The sequence below is a fragment of the Oncorhynchus mykiss genome, chromosome 16 (assembly GCF_057628025.1).
Source record: "Oncorhynchus mykiss isolate SJ-2025 chromosome 16, ASM5762802v1, whole genome shotgun sequence".
NCBI classification, from domain to species: domain Eukaryota; kingdom Metazoa; phylum Chordata; class Actinopteri; order Salmoniformes; family Salmonidae; genus Oncorhynchus; species Oncorhynchus mykiss.
The window spans coordinates 47,364,207-47,377,370 of NC_143037.1; the positions used below are offsets into that span (position 1 = coordinate 47,364,207).

Below are 13,164 nucleotides of genomic sequence, written 5' to 3' on the forward strand. Positions count from 1 at the left end.
AGAGAGCGATGAAGGAAGGAGAGAGAGAGAGAGATGAAGGAAGGAGAGAGAGGGATGAAGGAAGGAGAGAGAGATGAAGGAAGGAGAGGGGGAGATGAAGGAAGGCGAAAGGGAGATGAAGGAAGGAGAGAGAGAGATGAAGGAAGGAAGGAGAGAGAGAGATGAAGGAAGGAAGGAGAGAGAGAGAGATGAAGGAAGGAAGGAGAGATGAAGGAAGGAGAGAGAGAGATGAAGGAAGGAGAGAGATGAAGGAAGGAGAGAGAGATGAAGGAAGGAGAGAGAGAGATGGAGGAAGGAGAGAGAGAGAGATGAAGGAAGGAGAGAGAGAGATGAAGGAAGGAGAGAGAGATGAAGGAAGGAGAGAGAGAGGTGAAGGAAGGAGAGAGAGGGATGAAGGAAGGTGAGAGAGATGAAGGAAGGAGAGAGAGAGATGAAGGAAGGAGAGAGAGAGATGAAGGAAGGAGAGAGAGAGATGAAGGAAGGAGAGAGAGAGATGAAGGAAGGAGAGAGAGATGAAGGAAGGAGAGAGAGAGAGAGAGTGAAGGAAGGAGAGAGGGAGAGACTGAAGGAAGGAGAGCGAGAGAGAGAGGAAGGAAGGAGAGTGAGAGATGAAGGAAGGAGAGAGAGAGAGAGATGAAGGAAGGAAGGAGAGAGATGAAGGAAGGATAGAAAGAGATGAAGGAAGGAGAGAGAGGGATGAAGGAAGGAGAGAGAGAGAGAGAGAGAGAGAGGAAGGAATGAAGGAGAGAGAGATGAAGGAAGGAGAGAGAGAGATGAAGGAAGGAGAGAGAGAGAGATGAAGGAAGGAGAGAGAGATGAAGGAGGAGAGAGAGAGATGAAGGAAGGAGAGAGATGAAGGAAGGAGAGAGCGATGAAGGAAGGAGAGAGAGAGAGAGATGAAGGAAGGAGAGAGAGGGATGAAGGAAGGAGAGAGAGATGAAGGAAGGAGAGGGGGAGATGAAGGAAGGCGAAAGGGAGATGAAGGAAGGAGAGAGAGAGATGAAGGAAGGAAGGAGAGAGAGAGATGAAGGAAGGAAGGAGAGAGAGAGAGATGAAGGAAGGAAGGAGAGAGATGAAGGAAGGAGAGAGAGAGATGAAGGAAGGAGAGAGATGAAGGAAGGAGAGAGAGATGAAGGAAGGAGAGAGAGAGATGGAGGAAGGAGAGAGAGAGAGATGAAGGAAGGAGAGAGAGAGATGAAGGAAGGAGAGAGAGATGAAGGAAGGAGAGAGAGAGGTGAAGGAAGGAGAGAGAGGGATGAAGGAAGTTGAGAGAGATGAAGGAAGGAGAGAGAGAGATGAAGGAAGGAGAGAGAGAGAGATGAAGGAAGGAGAGAGAGAGATGAAGGAAGGAGAGAGAGAGATGAAGGAAGGAGAGAGAGATGAAGGAAGGAGAGAGAGAGAGAGAGATGAAGGAAGGAGAGAGAGAGATGAAGGAAGGAGAGAGAGAGAGATGAAGGAAGGAGAGAGAGATGAAGGAAGGAGAGAGAGAGAGATGAAGGAAGGAGAGAGAGAGAGATGAAGGAAGGAGAGAGAGAGATTAAGGAAGGAGAGAGAGAGATGAAGGAAGGAGAGAGAGAGAGATGAAGGAAGGAAGGAGAGAGATGAAGGAAGGAGAGAAAGAGATGAAGGAAGGAGAGAGAGGGATGAAGGAAGGAAGGAGAGAGAGAGGAGAGAGATGAAGGAATGAAGGAGAGAGAGATGAAGGAAGGAGAGAGAGAGATGAAGGAAGGAGAGAGAGAGATGAAGGGGAGAGAGAGAGAGATGAAGGAAGGAGAGAGAGATGAAGGAAGGAGAGAGAGAGAGATGAAGGAAGGAGAGAGAGGGATGAAGGAAGGAGAGAGAGATGAAGGAAGGAGAGGGGGAGATGAAGGAAGGCGAAAGGGAGATGAAGGAAGGAGAGAGAGAGATGAAGGAAGGAAGGAGAGAGAGAGATGAAGGAAGGAAGGAGAGAGAGAGAGATGAAGGAAGGAAGGAGAGAGATGAAGGAAGGAGAGAGAGAGATGAAGGAAGGAGAGAGATGAAGGAAGGAGAGAGAGATGAAGGAAGGAGAGAGAGAGATGGAGGAAGGAGAGAGAGAGAGATGAAGGAAGGAGAGAGAGAGATGAAGGAAGGAGAGAGAGATGAAGGAAGGAGAGAGAGAGGTGAAGGAAGGAGAGAGAGGGATGAAGGAAGGTGAGAGAGATGAAGGAAGGAGAGAGAGAGATGAAGGAAGGAGAGAGAGAGATGAAGGAAGGAGAGAGAGAGATGAAGGAAGGAGAGAGAGAGATGAAGGAAGGAGAGAGAGATGAAGGAAGGAGAGAGAGAGAGAGAGATGAAGGAAGGAGAGAGGGAGAGAGCTGAAGGAAGGAGAGCGAGAGAGAGATGAAGGAAGGAGAGTGAGAGATGAAGGAAGGAGAGAGAGAGAGATGAAGGAAGGAAGGAGAGAGATGAAGGAAGGATAGAAAGAGATGAAGGAAGGAGAGAGAGGGATGAAGGAAGGAGAGAGAGAGAGAGAGAGAGAGATGAAGGAATGAAGGAGAGAGAGATGAAGGAAGGAGAGAGAGAGATGAAGGAAGGAGAGAGAGAGAGATGAAGGAAGGAGAGAGAGATGAAGGAGGGAGAGAGAGAGATGAAGGAAGGAGAGAGAGATGAAGGAAGGAGAGAGCGATGAAGGAAGGAGAGAGAGAGAGAGATGAAGGAAGGAGAGAGAGGGATGAAGGAAGGAGAGAGAGATGAAGGAAGGAGAGGGGGAGATGAAGGAAGGCGAAAGGGAGATGAAGGAAGGAGAGAGAGAGATGAAGGAAGGAAGGAGAGAGAGAGATGAAGGAAGGAAGGAGAGAGAGAGAGATGAAGGAAGGAAGGAGAGAGATGAAGGAAGGAGAGAGAGAGATGAAGGAAGGAGAGAGATGAAGGAAGGAGAGAGAGATGAAGGAAGGAGAGAGAGAGATGGAGGAAGGAGAGAGAGAGAGATGAAGGAAGGAGAGAGAGAGATGAAGGAAGGAGAGAGAGATGAAGGAAGGAGAGAGAGAGGTGAAGGAAGGAGAGAGAGGGATGAAGGAAGGTGAGAGAGATGAAGGAAGGAGAGAGAGAGATGAAGGAAGGAGAGAGAGAGAGATGAAGGAAGGAGAGAGAGAGATGAAGGAAGGAGAGAGAGAGATGAAGGAAGGAGAGAGAGATGAAGGAAGGAGAGAGAGAGAGAGAGATGAAGGAAGGAGAGAGAGAGATGAAGGAAGGAGAGAGAGAGAGAAGAAGGAAGGAGAGAGAGAGATGAAGGAAGGAGAGAGAGAGAGATGAAGGAAGGAGAGAGAGAGAGATGAAGGAAGGAGAGAGAGAGAGATTAAGGAAGGAGAGAGAGAGATGAAGGAAGGAGAGAGAGAGAGATGAAGGAAGGAAGGAGAGAGATGAAGGAAGGAGAGAAAGAGATGAAGGAAGGAGAGAGAGGGATGAAGGAAGGAGAGAGAGAGAGAGAGAGAGATGAAGGAATGAAGGAGAGAGAGATGAAGGAAGGAGAGAGAGGGATGAAGGAAGGAGAGAGAGAGAGAGAGATGAAGGAAGGAGAGAGAGGGATGAAGGAAGGAGAGAGAGATGAAGGAAGGAGAGGGGGAGATGAAGGAAGGCGAAAGGGAGATGAAGGAAGGAGAGAGAGAGATGAAGGAAGGAAGGAGAGAGAGAGATGAAGGAAGGAAGGAGAGAGAGAGAGATGAAGGAAGGAAGGAGAGAGATGAAGGAAGGAGAGAGAGAGATGAAGGAAGGAGAGAGATGAAGGAAGGAGAGAGAGAGATGAAGGAAGGAGAGAGAGAGATGGAGGAAGGAGAGAGAGAGAGATGAAGGAAGGAGAGAGAGAGATGAAGGAAGGAGAGAGAGATGAAGGAAGGAGAGAGAGAGGTGAAGGAAGGAGAGAGAGGGATGAAGGAAGGTGAGAGAGATGAAGGAAGGAGAGAGAGAGATGAAGGAAGGAGAGAGAGAGAGATGAAGGAAGGAGAGAGAGAGATGAAGGAAGGAGAGAGAGAGATGAAGGAAGGAGAGAGAGAGATGAAGGAAGGAGAGAGAGATGAAGGAAGGAGAGAGAGAGAGAGATGAAGGAAGGAGAGAGAGAGATGAAGGAAGGAGAGAGAGAGAGATGAAGGAAGGAGAGAGAGAGATGAAGGAAGGAGAGAGAGAGAGATGAAGGAAGGAGAGAGAGAGAGATGAAGGAAGGAGAGAGAGAGAGATTAAGGAAGGAGAGAGAGAGATGAAGGAAGGAGAGAGAGAGATGAAGGAAGGAGAGAGACAGATGAAGGAAGGAGAGAGAGAGAGATGAAGGAAGGAGAGAGAGGGATGAAGGAAGGAGAGAGAGGTGAAGGAAGGAGAGAGGGAGATGAAGGAAGGCGAAAGGGAGATGAAGGAAGGAGAGAGAGAGATGAAGGAAGGAGAGAGAGAGATGAAGGAAGGAGAGAGAGGTGAAGGAAGGAGAGAGGAGATGAAGGAAGGCGAAAGGGAGATGAAGGAAGGAGAGAGAGAGATGAAGGAAGGAGAGAGAGAGATGAAGGAAGGAGAGAGACGTGAAGGAAGGAGAGAGGGAGATGAAGGAAGGCGAAAGGGAGATGAAGGAAGGAGAGAGGGAGATGAAGGAAGGCGAAAGGGAGATGAATGAAGGAGAGAGAGAGATGAAGGAAGGAGAGAGATGAAGGAAGGAGAGAGAGGTGAAGGAAGGAGAGAGGGAGATGAAGGAAGGCGAAAGGGAGATGAAGGAAGGAGAGAGAGAGATGAAGGAAGGAGAGAGAGAGATGAAGGAAGGAGAGAGAGAGAGATGAAGGAAGGCGAAAGGGAGATGAAGGAAGGAGAGAGAGAGAGATGAAGGAAGGAGAGAGGGAGATGAAGGAAGGCGAAAGGGAGATGAAGGAAGGAGAGAGGGAGATGAAGGAAGGCGAAAGGGAGATGAAGGAAGGAGAGAGAGGTGAAGGAAGGAGAGAGGGAGATGAAGGAAGGCGAAAGGGAGATGAAGGAAGGAGAGAGAGGTGAAGGAAGGAGAGAGGGAGATGAAGGAAGGCGAAAGGGAGATGAAGGAAGGAGAGAGGGAGATGAAGGAAGGCGAAAGGGAGATGAAGGAAGGAGAGAGAGAGATGAAGGAAGGAGAGAGATGAAGGAAGGAGAGAGAGGTGAAGGAAGGAGAGAGGGAGATGAAGGAAGGCGAAAGGGAGATGAAGGAAGGAGAGAGAGAGATGAAGGAAGGAGAGAGAGAGATGAAGGAAGGCGAAAGGGAGATGAAGGAAGGAGAGAGAGAGATGAAGGAAGGAAGGAGAGAGAGAGATGAAGGAAGGAAGGAGAGAGAGAGAGATGAAGGAAGGAAGGAGAGAGATGAAGGAAGGAGAGAGAGAGAGATGAAGGAAGGAGAGAGATGAAGGAAGGAGAGAGAGAGATGAAGGAAGGAGAGAGAGAGATGGAGGAAGGAGAGAGAGAGAGATGAAGGAAGGAGAGAGAGAGATGAAGGAAGGAGAGAGAGATGAAGGAAGGAGAGAGAGAGGTGAAGGAAGGAGAGAGAGGGATGAAGGAAGGTGAGAGAGATGAAGGAAGGAGAGAGAGAGATGAAGGAAGGAGAGAGAGAGAGATGAAGGAAGGAGAGAGAGAGATGAAGGAAGGAGAGAGAGAGATGAAGGAAGGAGAGAGAGATGAAGGAAGGAGAGAGAGAGAGAGATGAAGGAAGGAGAGAGAGAGATGAAGGAAGGAGAGAGAGAGAGATGAAGGAAGGAGAGAGAGAGATGAAGGAAGGAGAGAGAGAGAGATGAAGGAAGGAGAGAGAGAGAGATGAAGGAAGGAGAGAGAGAGAGATTAAGGAAGGAGAGAGAGAGATGAAGGAAGGAGAGAGAGAGATGAAGGAAGGAGAGAGAGAGATGAAGGAAGGAGAGAGAGAGAGATGAAGGAAGGAGAGAGAGGGATGAAGGAAGGAGAGAGAGGTGAAGGAAGGAGAGAGGGAGATGAAGGAAGGTGAAAGGGAGATGAAGGAAGGAGAGAGAGAGATGAAGGAAGGAGAGAGAGAGATGAAGGAAGGAGAGAGAGGTGAAGGAAGGAGAGAGAGGGATGAAGGAAGGAGAGAGATGAAGGAAGGAGAGAGAGAGATGAAGGAAGGAGAGAGAGAGATGGAGGAAGGAGAGAGAGAGAGATGAAGGAAGGAGAGAGAGAGATGAAGGAAGGAGAGAGAGATGAAGGAAGGAGAGAGAGAGGTGAAGGAAGGAGAGAGAGGGATGAAGGAAGGTGAGAGAGATGAAGGAAGGAGAGAGAGAGATGAAGGAAGGAGAGAGAGAGAGATGAAGGAAGGAGAGAGAGAGATGAAGGAAGGAGAGAGAGAGATGAAGGAAGGAGAGAGAGATGAAGGAAGGAGAGAGAGAGAGAGATGAAGGAAGGAGAGAGAGATGAAGGAAGGAGAGAGAGAGAGATGAAGGAAGGAGAGAGAGAAATGAAGGAAGGAGAGAGAGAGAGATGAAGGAAGGAGAGAGAGAGAGATTAAGGAAGGAGAGAGAGAGATTAAGGAAGGAGAGAGAGAGATGAAGGAAGGAGAGAGAGAGATGAAGGAAGGAGAGAGAGAGATGAAGGAAGGAGAGAGAGAGAGATGAAGGAAGGAGAGAGGGAGACGAAGGAAGGCGAAAGGGAGATGAAGGAAGGAGAGAGGGAGATGAAGGAAGGCGAAAGGGAGATGAAGGAAGGAGAGAGAGAGATGAAGGAAGGAGAGAGATGAAGGAAGGAGAGAGAGGTGAAGGAAGGAGAGAGGGAGATGAAGGAAGGCGAAAGGGAGATGAAGGAAGGAGAGAGAGAGATGAAGGAAGGAGAGAGAGAGATGAAGGAAGGAGAGAGAGAGAGATGAAGGAAGGCGAAAGGGAGATGAAGGAAGGAGAGAGAGAGAGATGAAGGAAGGAGAGAGGGAGATGAAGGAAGGCGAAAGGGAGATGAAGGAAGGAGAGAGGGAGATGAAGGAAGGCGAAAGGGAGATGAAGGAAGGAGAGAGAGGTGAAGGAAGGAGAGATGGAGATGAAGGAAGGCGAAAGGGAGATGAAGGAAGGAGAGAGAGGTGAAGGAAGGAGAGAGGGAGATGAAGGAAGGCGAAAGGGAGATGAAGGAAGGAGAGAGGGAGATGAAGGAAGGCGAAAGGGAGATGAAGGAAGGAGAGAGAGAGATGAAGGAAGGAGAGAGATGAAGGAAGGAGAGAGAGGTGAAGGAAGGAGAGAGGGAGATGAAGGAAGGCGAAAGGGAGATGAAGGAAGGAGAGAGAGAGATGAAGGAAGGAGAGAGAGAGATGAAGGAAGGAGAGAGAGAGAGATGAAGGAAGGCGAAAGGGAGATGAAGGAAGGAGAGAGAGAGATGAAGGAAGGAGAGAGAGAGATGAAGGAAGGAGAGAGAGAGAGATGAAGGAAGGAGAGAGAGAGATGAAGGAAGGACCACCCTGTTGAAGAAGAACTTTACTGCAATGCTAGAAATGTAAAACGTTGTGTATTTGAGGCTCAAAAAGGCTTCTGAAGTTTGCAATTTCTACTTTAACATTCCAGATTTGACTTTTCTTCACAAAAAAATGTATCAAACTTTACAAAAAACGTCCACTAATTATAATCCACATAATAATTCACATTTCCCGTTATTTTCCTACCGTAGCAAACAGACCCAAATTAAACCCTCAATGGGTACAACTCTCTTCCCATCTTTGCTGAGAATTCAAAGGATATTTCTCCACAAGAGAAGTCATTGTTGATCAAATGAATGTCTTTGCCATTGTAAATGAAGAACGTATTATCTTGATGAATGGAATCAATACAATTGGTAGATGAATGCACCATTCTGGTCCCCTCCTTAAGGGATCCATATTTCATCAACATCCTCCCATTCTTTTCAACCTCCACTATCTCTTCCCCTTCCAGTATGCCCATAGCAGTTGTGTGAGTGAGTATGTGTGTGTACGCATAATGTGTGCCTAGAGCATGCGCGTGTGTGTAGCAGTGTGTGTGTCTCCTACCGACGCAGCAGCAGCTTGGGGTGGTTCTTGCTCTCCAGGTTCTTGTCGATGAGGTCAGAGAGCAGGTGTTTGAGCACGTCGGTGGCGTACTCCAGTTTGCCCTGCAGCGCCGTCATGATGAGCGACGCCACGTTGCCGCGGTCGCGCATGGAGAAGGAGCGCTGGAGCTCCAGAGTCCTGATGAAGGTCAGCAGGAACACCTTGTTGTTGATGAGCTGAGCGAAGAGCTTCAGAGCCTTCTCTGTGCTCAGCTGACCGTTACCCGACACCTGCACACAGACCAGGCCGGGACACAGAGGGTTAATACACACTGGACCACACCCACGACATCGAGAGGTTGATAAACACGCTCACACACATTCCCATTGGAAAATGCTTGTCATAACTGCTACAGTGTATACTTCGTCCCTATTGGACCTTCTGCCCTGAATGAGGTCTCTGTGTCCCTTATAAAGTCAACGTGTCCAGCAACTCAAACTCACTCTCTACTCTCCTGCAGTTATGACGAAGCCCAGCGTGTTCCAGTCAGAGTGAGTGTATTGAGTGTGTTCCAGTCAGAGTGAGTGTATTGAGTGTGTTCCAGTCAGAGTGAGGGTATTGAGTGTGCTCCAGTCAGACTGAGGGTATTGTGTGTGTTCCAGTCAGAGTGAGGGTATTGAGTGTGTTCCAGTCAGAGTGAGGGTATTGAGTGTGTTCCAGTCAGAGTGAGGGTATTGAGTGTGTTCCAGTCAGAGTGAGGATATTGAGTGTGTTCCAGCCAGAGTGAAGGTATTGAGTGTGTTCCAGTCAGAGTGAGTGTATCGAGTGTGTTCCAGTCAGAGTGAGGGTATTGAGTGTGCTCCAGTCAGACTGAGGGTATTGTGTGTGTTCCAGTCAGACTGAGGGTATTGAGTGTGTTCCAGTCAGAGTGAGGGTATTGAGTGTGTTCCAGTCAGAGTGAGGGTATTGAGTGTGTTCCAGTCAGAGTGAGGGTGTTGAGTGTGTTCCAGTCAGAGTGAGGGTGTTGAGTGTGTTCCAGTCAGAGTGAGTGTATTGGGTGTGTTCCAATCAGAGTGAGTGTATTGAGTGTGCTCCAGTCAGAGTGAGTGCATTGAGTGTGTTCCAGTCAGAGTGAGGGTATTGAGTGTGTTCCAGTCAGAGTGAGGATATTGAGTGTGTTCCAGCCAGAGTGAGGGTATTGAGTGTGTTCCAGTCAGAGTGAGGGTATTGAGTGTGCTCCAGTCAGAGTGAGTGTATTGGGTGTGTTCCAGTCAGAGTGAGGGTATTGAGTGTGCTCCAGTCAGAGTGAGGGTATTGAGTGTGTTCCAGTCAGAGTGAGGATATTGAGTGTGTTCCAGCCAGAGTGAGGGTATTGAGTGTGTTCCAGCCAGAGTGAGGGTATTGAGTGTGTTCCAGTCAGAGTGAGGGTATTGAGTGTGCTCCAGTCAGAGTGAGTGTATTGGGTGTGTTCCAGTCAGAGTGAGGGTATTGAGTGTGTTCCAGTCAGAGTGAGGGTATTGAGTGTGTTCCAGTCAGAGTGAGGATATTGAGTGTGTTCCAGCCAGAGTGAGGGTATTGAGTGTGTTCCAGTCAGAGTGAGGGTGTTGAGTGTGTTCCAGTCAGAGTGAGGGTATTGAGTGTGTTCCAGTCAGAGTGAGTGTATTGGGTGTGTTCCAATCAGAGTGAGTGTATTGAGTGTGCTCCAGTCAGAGTGAGTGCATTGAGTGTGTTCCAGTCAGAGTGAGGGTATTGAGTGTGTTCCAGTCAGAGTGAGGATATTGAGTGTGTTCCAGCCAGAGTGAGGGTGTTGAGTGTGTTCCAGTCAGAGTGAGGGTATTGAGTGTGTTCCAGTCAGAGTGAGGGTATTGAGTGTGTTCCAATCAGAGTGAGGATATTGAGTGTGTTCCAGTCAGAGTGAGGGTATTGAGTGTGTTCCAGTCAGATTGAGGGTATTGAGTGTGTTCCAGTCAGAGTGAGGGTATTGAGTGTGTTCCAGTCAGAGTGAGGGTATTGAGTGTGCTCCAGTCAGTTTATCCCCAGTAGAGGAGGTGGGTCCCATGGCCGCCAGTGAACAGGACATTACCCACGCCATTACTCCCGATGAAGGAGCTGCTGGTGGGTGAAATAGAGTGTGCTGGGACCCTGTAATGGGACCTATGTGTGTGTGTGTGTGTGTGTGTGTGTGCTGTGTGTGGTGCTGGTGTGTGTGTGTGTATTTGCCTGTGTGTGTGAGGCCAGAGGGTAGAGAGGCAGAGCTGCATGCTGGTATCAGTCTCCCTCTGAGCACTGTGGTGCTTATGGAGGGCATGCCGCAGGGGAGTGATGTTGAAGCTCTCACCATTTCCCCTCTCTCTCTTCCCTCTCCCTTTATCACTTCTTCATCAATTCTCAATTCCTCTCACTCACTCACTCACTCACTCACTTTCCCTCCCTCCCTCCCTCCCTCCCTCCCTCCCTCCCTCTCTTTAACTCTCTCAAACTCTCCCATTCCCCCCTCTCCATTTTCTCTCCCTCTCCCCCCTCCAGTCTCTCCGTACCTCCAGTTCTCTGAGAACAGGGTGGTCCTCAATGCCAGGGAAGAGGACTCTCATGGCATAGGTCCTGTAGTCCAGGTGAGGGATACCAGCTCTGTCCAGATCACTGGTCAGCTCATTGATGTCCGTCTGCAGCTCAGCAAATGCTGGTGGGGGGGTAGACAGAGCAGACATGAGCAGAGCTGTTAGTATAGATCAACTGATTCCAGACCTGCTAGTTTAAAATCTACCTGAAACTATGGAGCACATCTACAGTGGGGAGAACAAGTATTTGATACACTGCCGATTTTGCAGGTTTTCCTACTTACAAAGAATGTAGAGGTCTGTAATTTTTATCATAGGTACACTTCAACTGTGAGAGATGGAATCTAAAACAAAAATCCAGAAAATCACATTGTATGATTTTAAAGTAATTAATTAGCATTTTATTGCATGACATAAGTATTTGATCACCTACCAACCAGTAAGAATTCCGGCTCTCACAGACCTGTTCGTTTTTCTTTAAGAAGCCCTGTTCTCCACTCATTACCTGTATTAACTGCACCTGTTTGAACTCATTACCTGTATAAAAGACACCTGTCCACATACTCAATCAAACAGACTCCAACCTCTCCACAATGGCCAAGACCAGAGAGCTGTGTAAGGACATCAGGGTTAAAATTGTAGACCTGCACAAGGCAGGTCTGCACATAGGCTACAGAACAATAGGCAAGCAGCTTGGTGAGAAGGCAACAACTGTTGGCGCAATTATTAGAAAATGGAAGAAGTTCAAGGTTAATCACCCTCGTGGGGCATCAATGATCATGAGGAAGGTGAGGGATAAGCCCAGAACTACACGGCAGGACCTGGTCAATGACCTGAAGAGAGCAGGGACCACAGAGAAAACCATTAGTAACACACTACGCCGTCATGGATTAAAATCCTGCAGCGCACGCAAGGTCCCCCTGCTCAAGCCATCGCATGCCCAGGCCCGTCTGAAGTTTGCCAATGACCATCTGGATGATCCAGAGGAGGAATGGGAGAAGGTCATGTGGTCTGATGAGACAAAAATAGAGCTTTTTGGTCTAAACTTCACTCCCCGTGTTTGGAGGAAGAAGAAGGATGAGTACAACCCCAAGAACACCACCCCAACCGTGAAGCATGGAGGTGGAAACATCATTCTTTGGGGATGCTTCTCTGCAAGGGGACAGGACGACTGCACCGTATTGAGGGGAGGATGGATGGGGCCATGTATTGCGAGATCTTGGCCAACAACCTCCTTCCCTCAGTAAGAGCATTGAAGATGGGTCGTAGCTGGGTCTTCCAGCATGACAACGACCCGAAACACACAGCCAGGGCAACTAAAGAGTGGCTCCGTAAGAAGCATCTCAAGGTCCTGGAGTGACCTTGCCAGTCTCCAGACCAGAACCCAATAGAACATCTTTGGAGGGAGCTGAAAGTCTGTATTGCCCAGCGACAACCCCGAAACCTGAAAGATCTGGAGAAGGTCTGTATGGAGGAGTGGGACAAAATCCCTGCTGCAGTGTGTGCAAACCTGGTCAAGAACTACAGGAAAGGTATGATCTCTGTAATTGCAAACAAAGGTTTCTGTACCAAATATTAAGTTCTGCTTTTCTGATGTATCAAAAACGTATGTCATGCAATAAAATGCAAATGAATTACTTAAATATCATACAATGTGATTTTCTGGATTTTCACAGTTGAAGTGTACCTATGATAAAAATTACAGACCTCTACATGCTTTGTAAGTAGGAAAACCTGCAAAATCGGCAGTGTATCAAATACTTGTTCTCCCCACTGTACATGCATAAATCACACACATAACAACCCCCCCAAACACACACACACACATAGCAACCCCCCCAGAAAATTGGCTGTACTGTACAGTATCTGAGCTCCTGTGTGTCGGTCCCCTGCTGTTAGCAGCTGCAGGTGAGAGGTGGTTAATTGGCCCCATCCTGACTGAGTCCAGCACTGCCCTGAGGGAGATCCCTTAGCCTCTCTACAGCCAATCACAGCCATATTTCCCACCTACCCCCCCAGCCCCCCTGCTACCCCAGCCCAGGGCTCAGACTCAGACCCCTGGTGTGGAACCCAGGTACCTAGCAGCCCTTCTAAATCCACCCTCGGGGCACTAGGCTCCTCCTGGCCACAGCTACTGGTTTAAACAACCTCTCGGCCTGTCTCCTGGCCTGTGTGTCTGATTGTAGCCAGGGCTTTAGCTCTGTAAACCCCATGCAGCCATGTGCTGCTCTGCTCACTCCCCCAGCTGGGCCTGACAACAGCCCAAAGCCCCACAGACATAGAGTGGACCTCACTATTAACTCCTCTACTCTGCCACCACCCTGACACAACTCAGATTAACGAGGCAATGACATTTGGAGGCAGAGGAGGCTGCTGAGGGGAGGACGGCTCATAATAATGGCTGGAGCGAATGGAATGGGATTAAACACCTGGAAACCGCTCCACCCATCACCACGGGCCTGTCCTCCCCAATTAAAGTTCCACCAACCTCCTTTGTTTGGAGGATGTACCATTCTAGTATACTATTTATTCTGTATGTCCCACCTTCTATACGTAGGTTGGCATTTATTGCCATGAATCTTGCCCCAGAGGCAGCTCTGCAGAGTGGTCACTAGCTGGCACAGCCACAAAGTCATAAAACTTGATTTTAAACCCAACCCTAAATTAAAA

General features: G+C 48.7%; 1 protein-coding gene across 1 annotated transcript in view; it reads right to left on the reverse strand.

Moving 5' to 3' along the window:
• Nucleotides 1–13,164, reverse strand: part of LOC110491069 (plexin-A2) — a 334,343-nt gene that overhangs the window by 41,568 nt on the left and 279,611 nt on the right. The window contains exons 21-22 of the mRNA XM_036947019.2: nt 10,474–10,616; nt 7,958–8,226 (exon numbers count right to left, since the gene is read on the reverse strand). Of these exons, the coding sequence (XP_036802914.1) occupies nt 7,958–8,226; nt 10,474–10,616 (412 nt within the window). The remainder of the gene's footprint in view (nt 1–7,957; nt 8,227–10,473; nt 10,617–13,164) is intronic.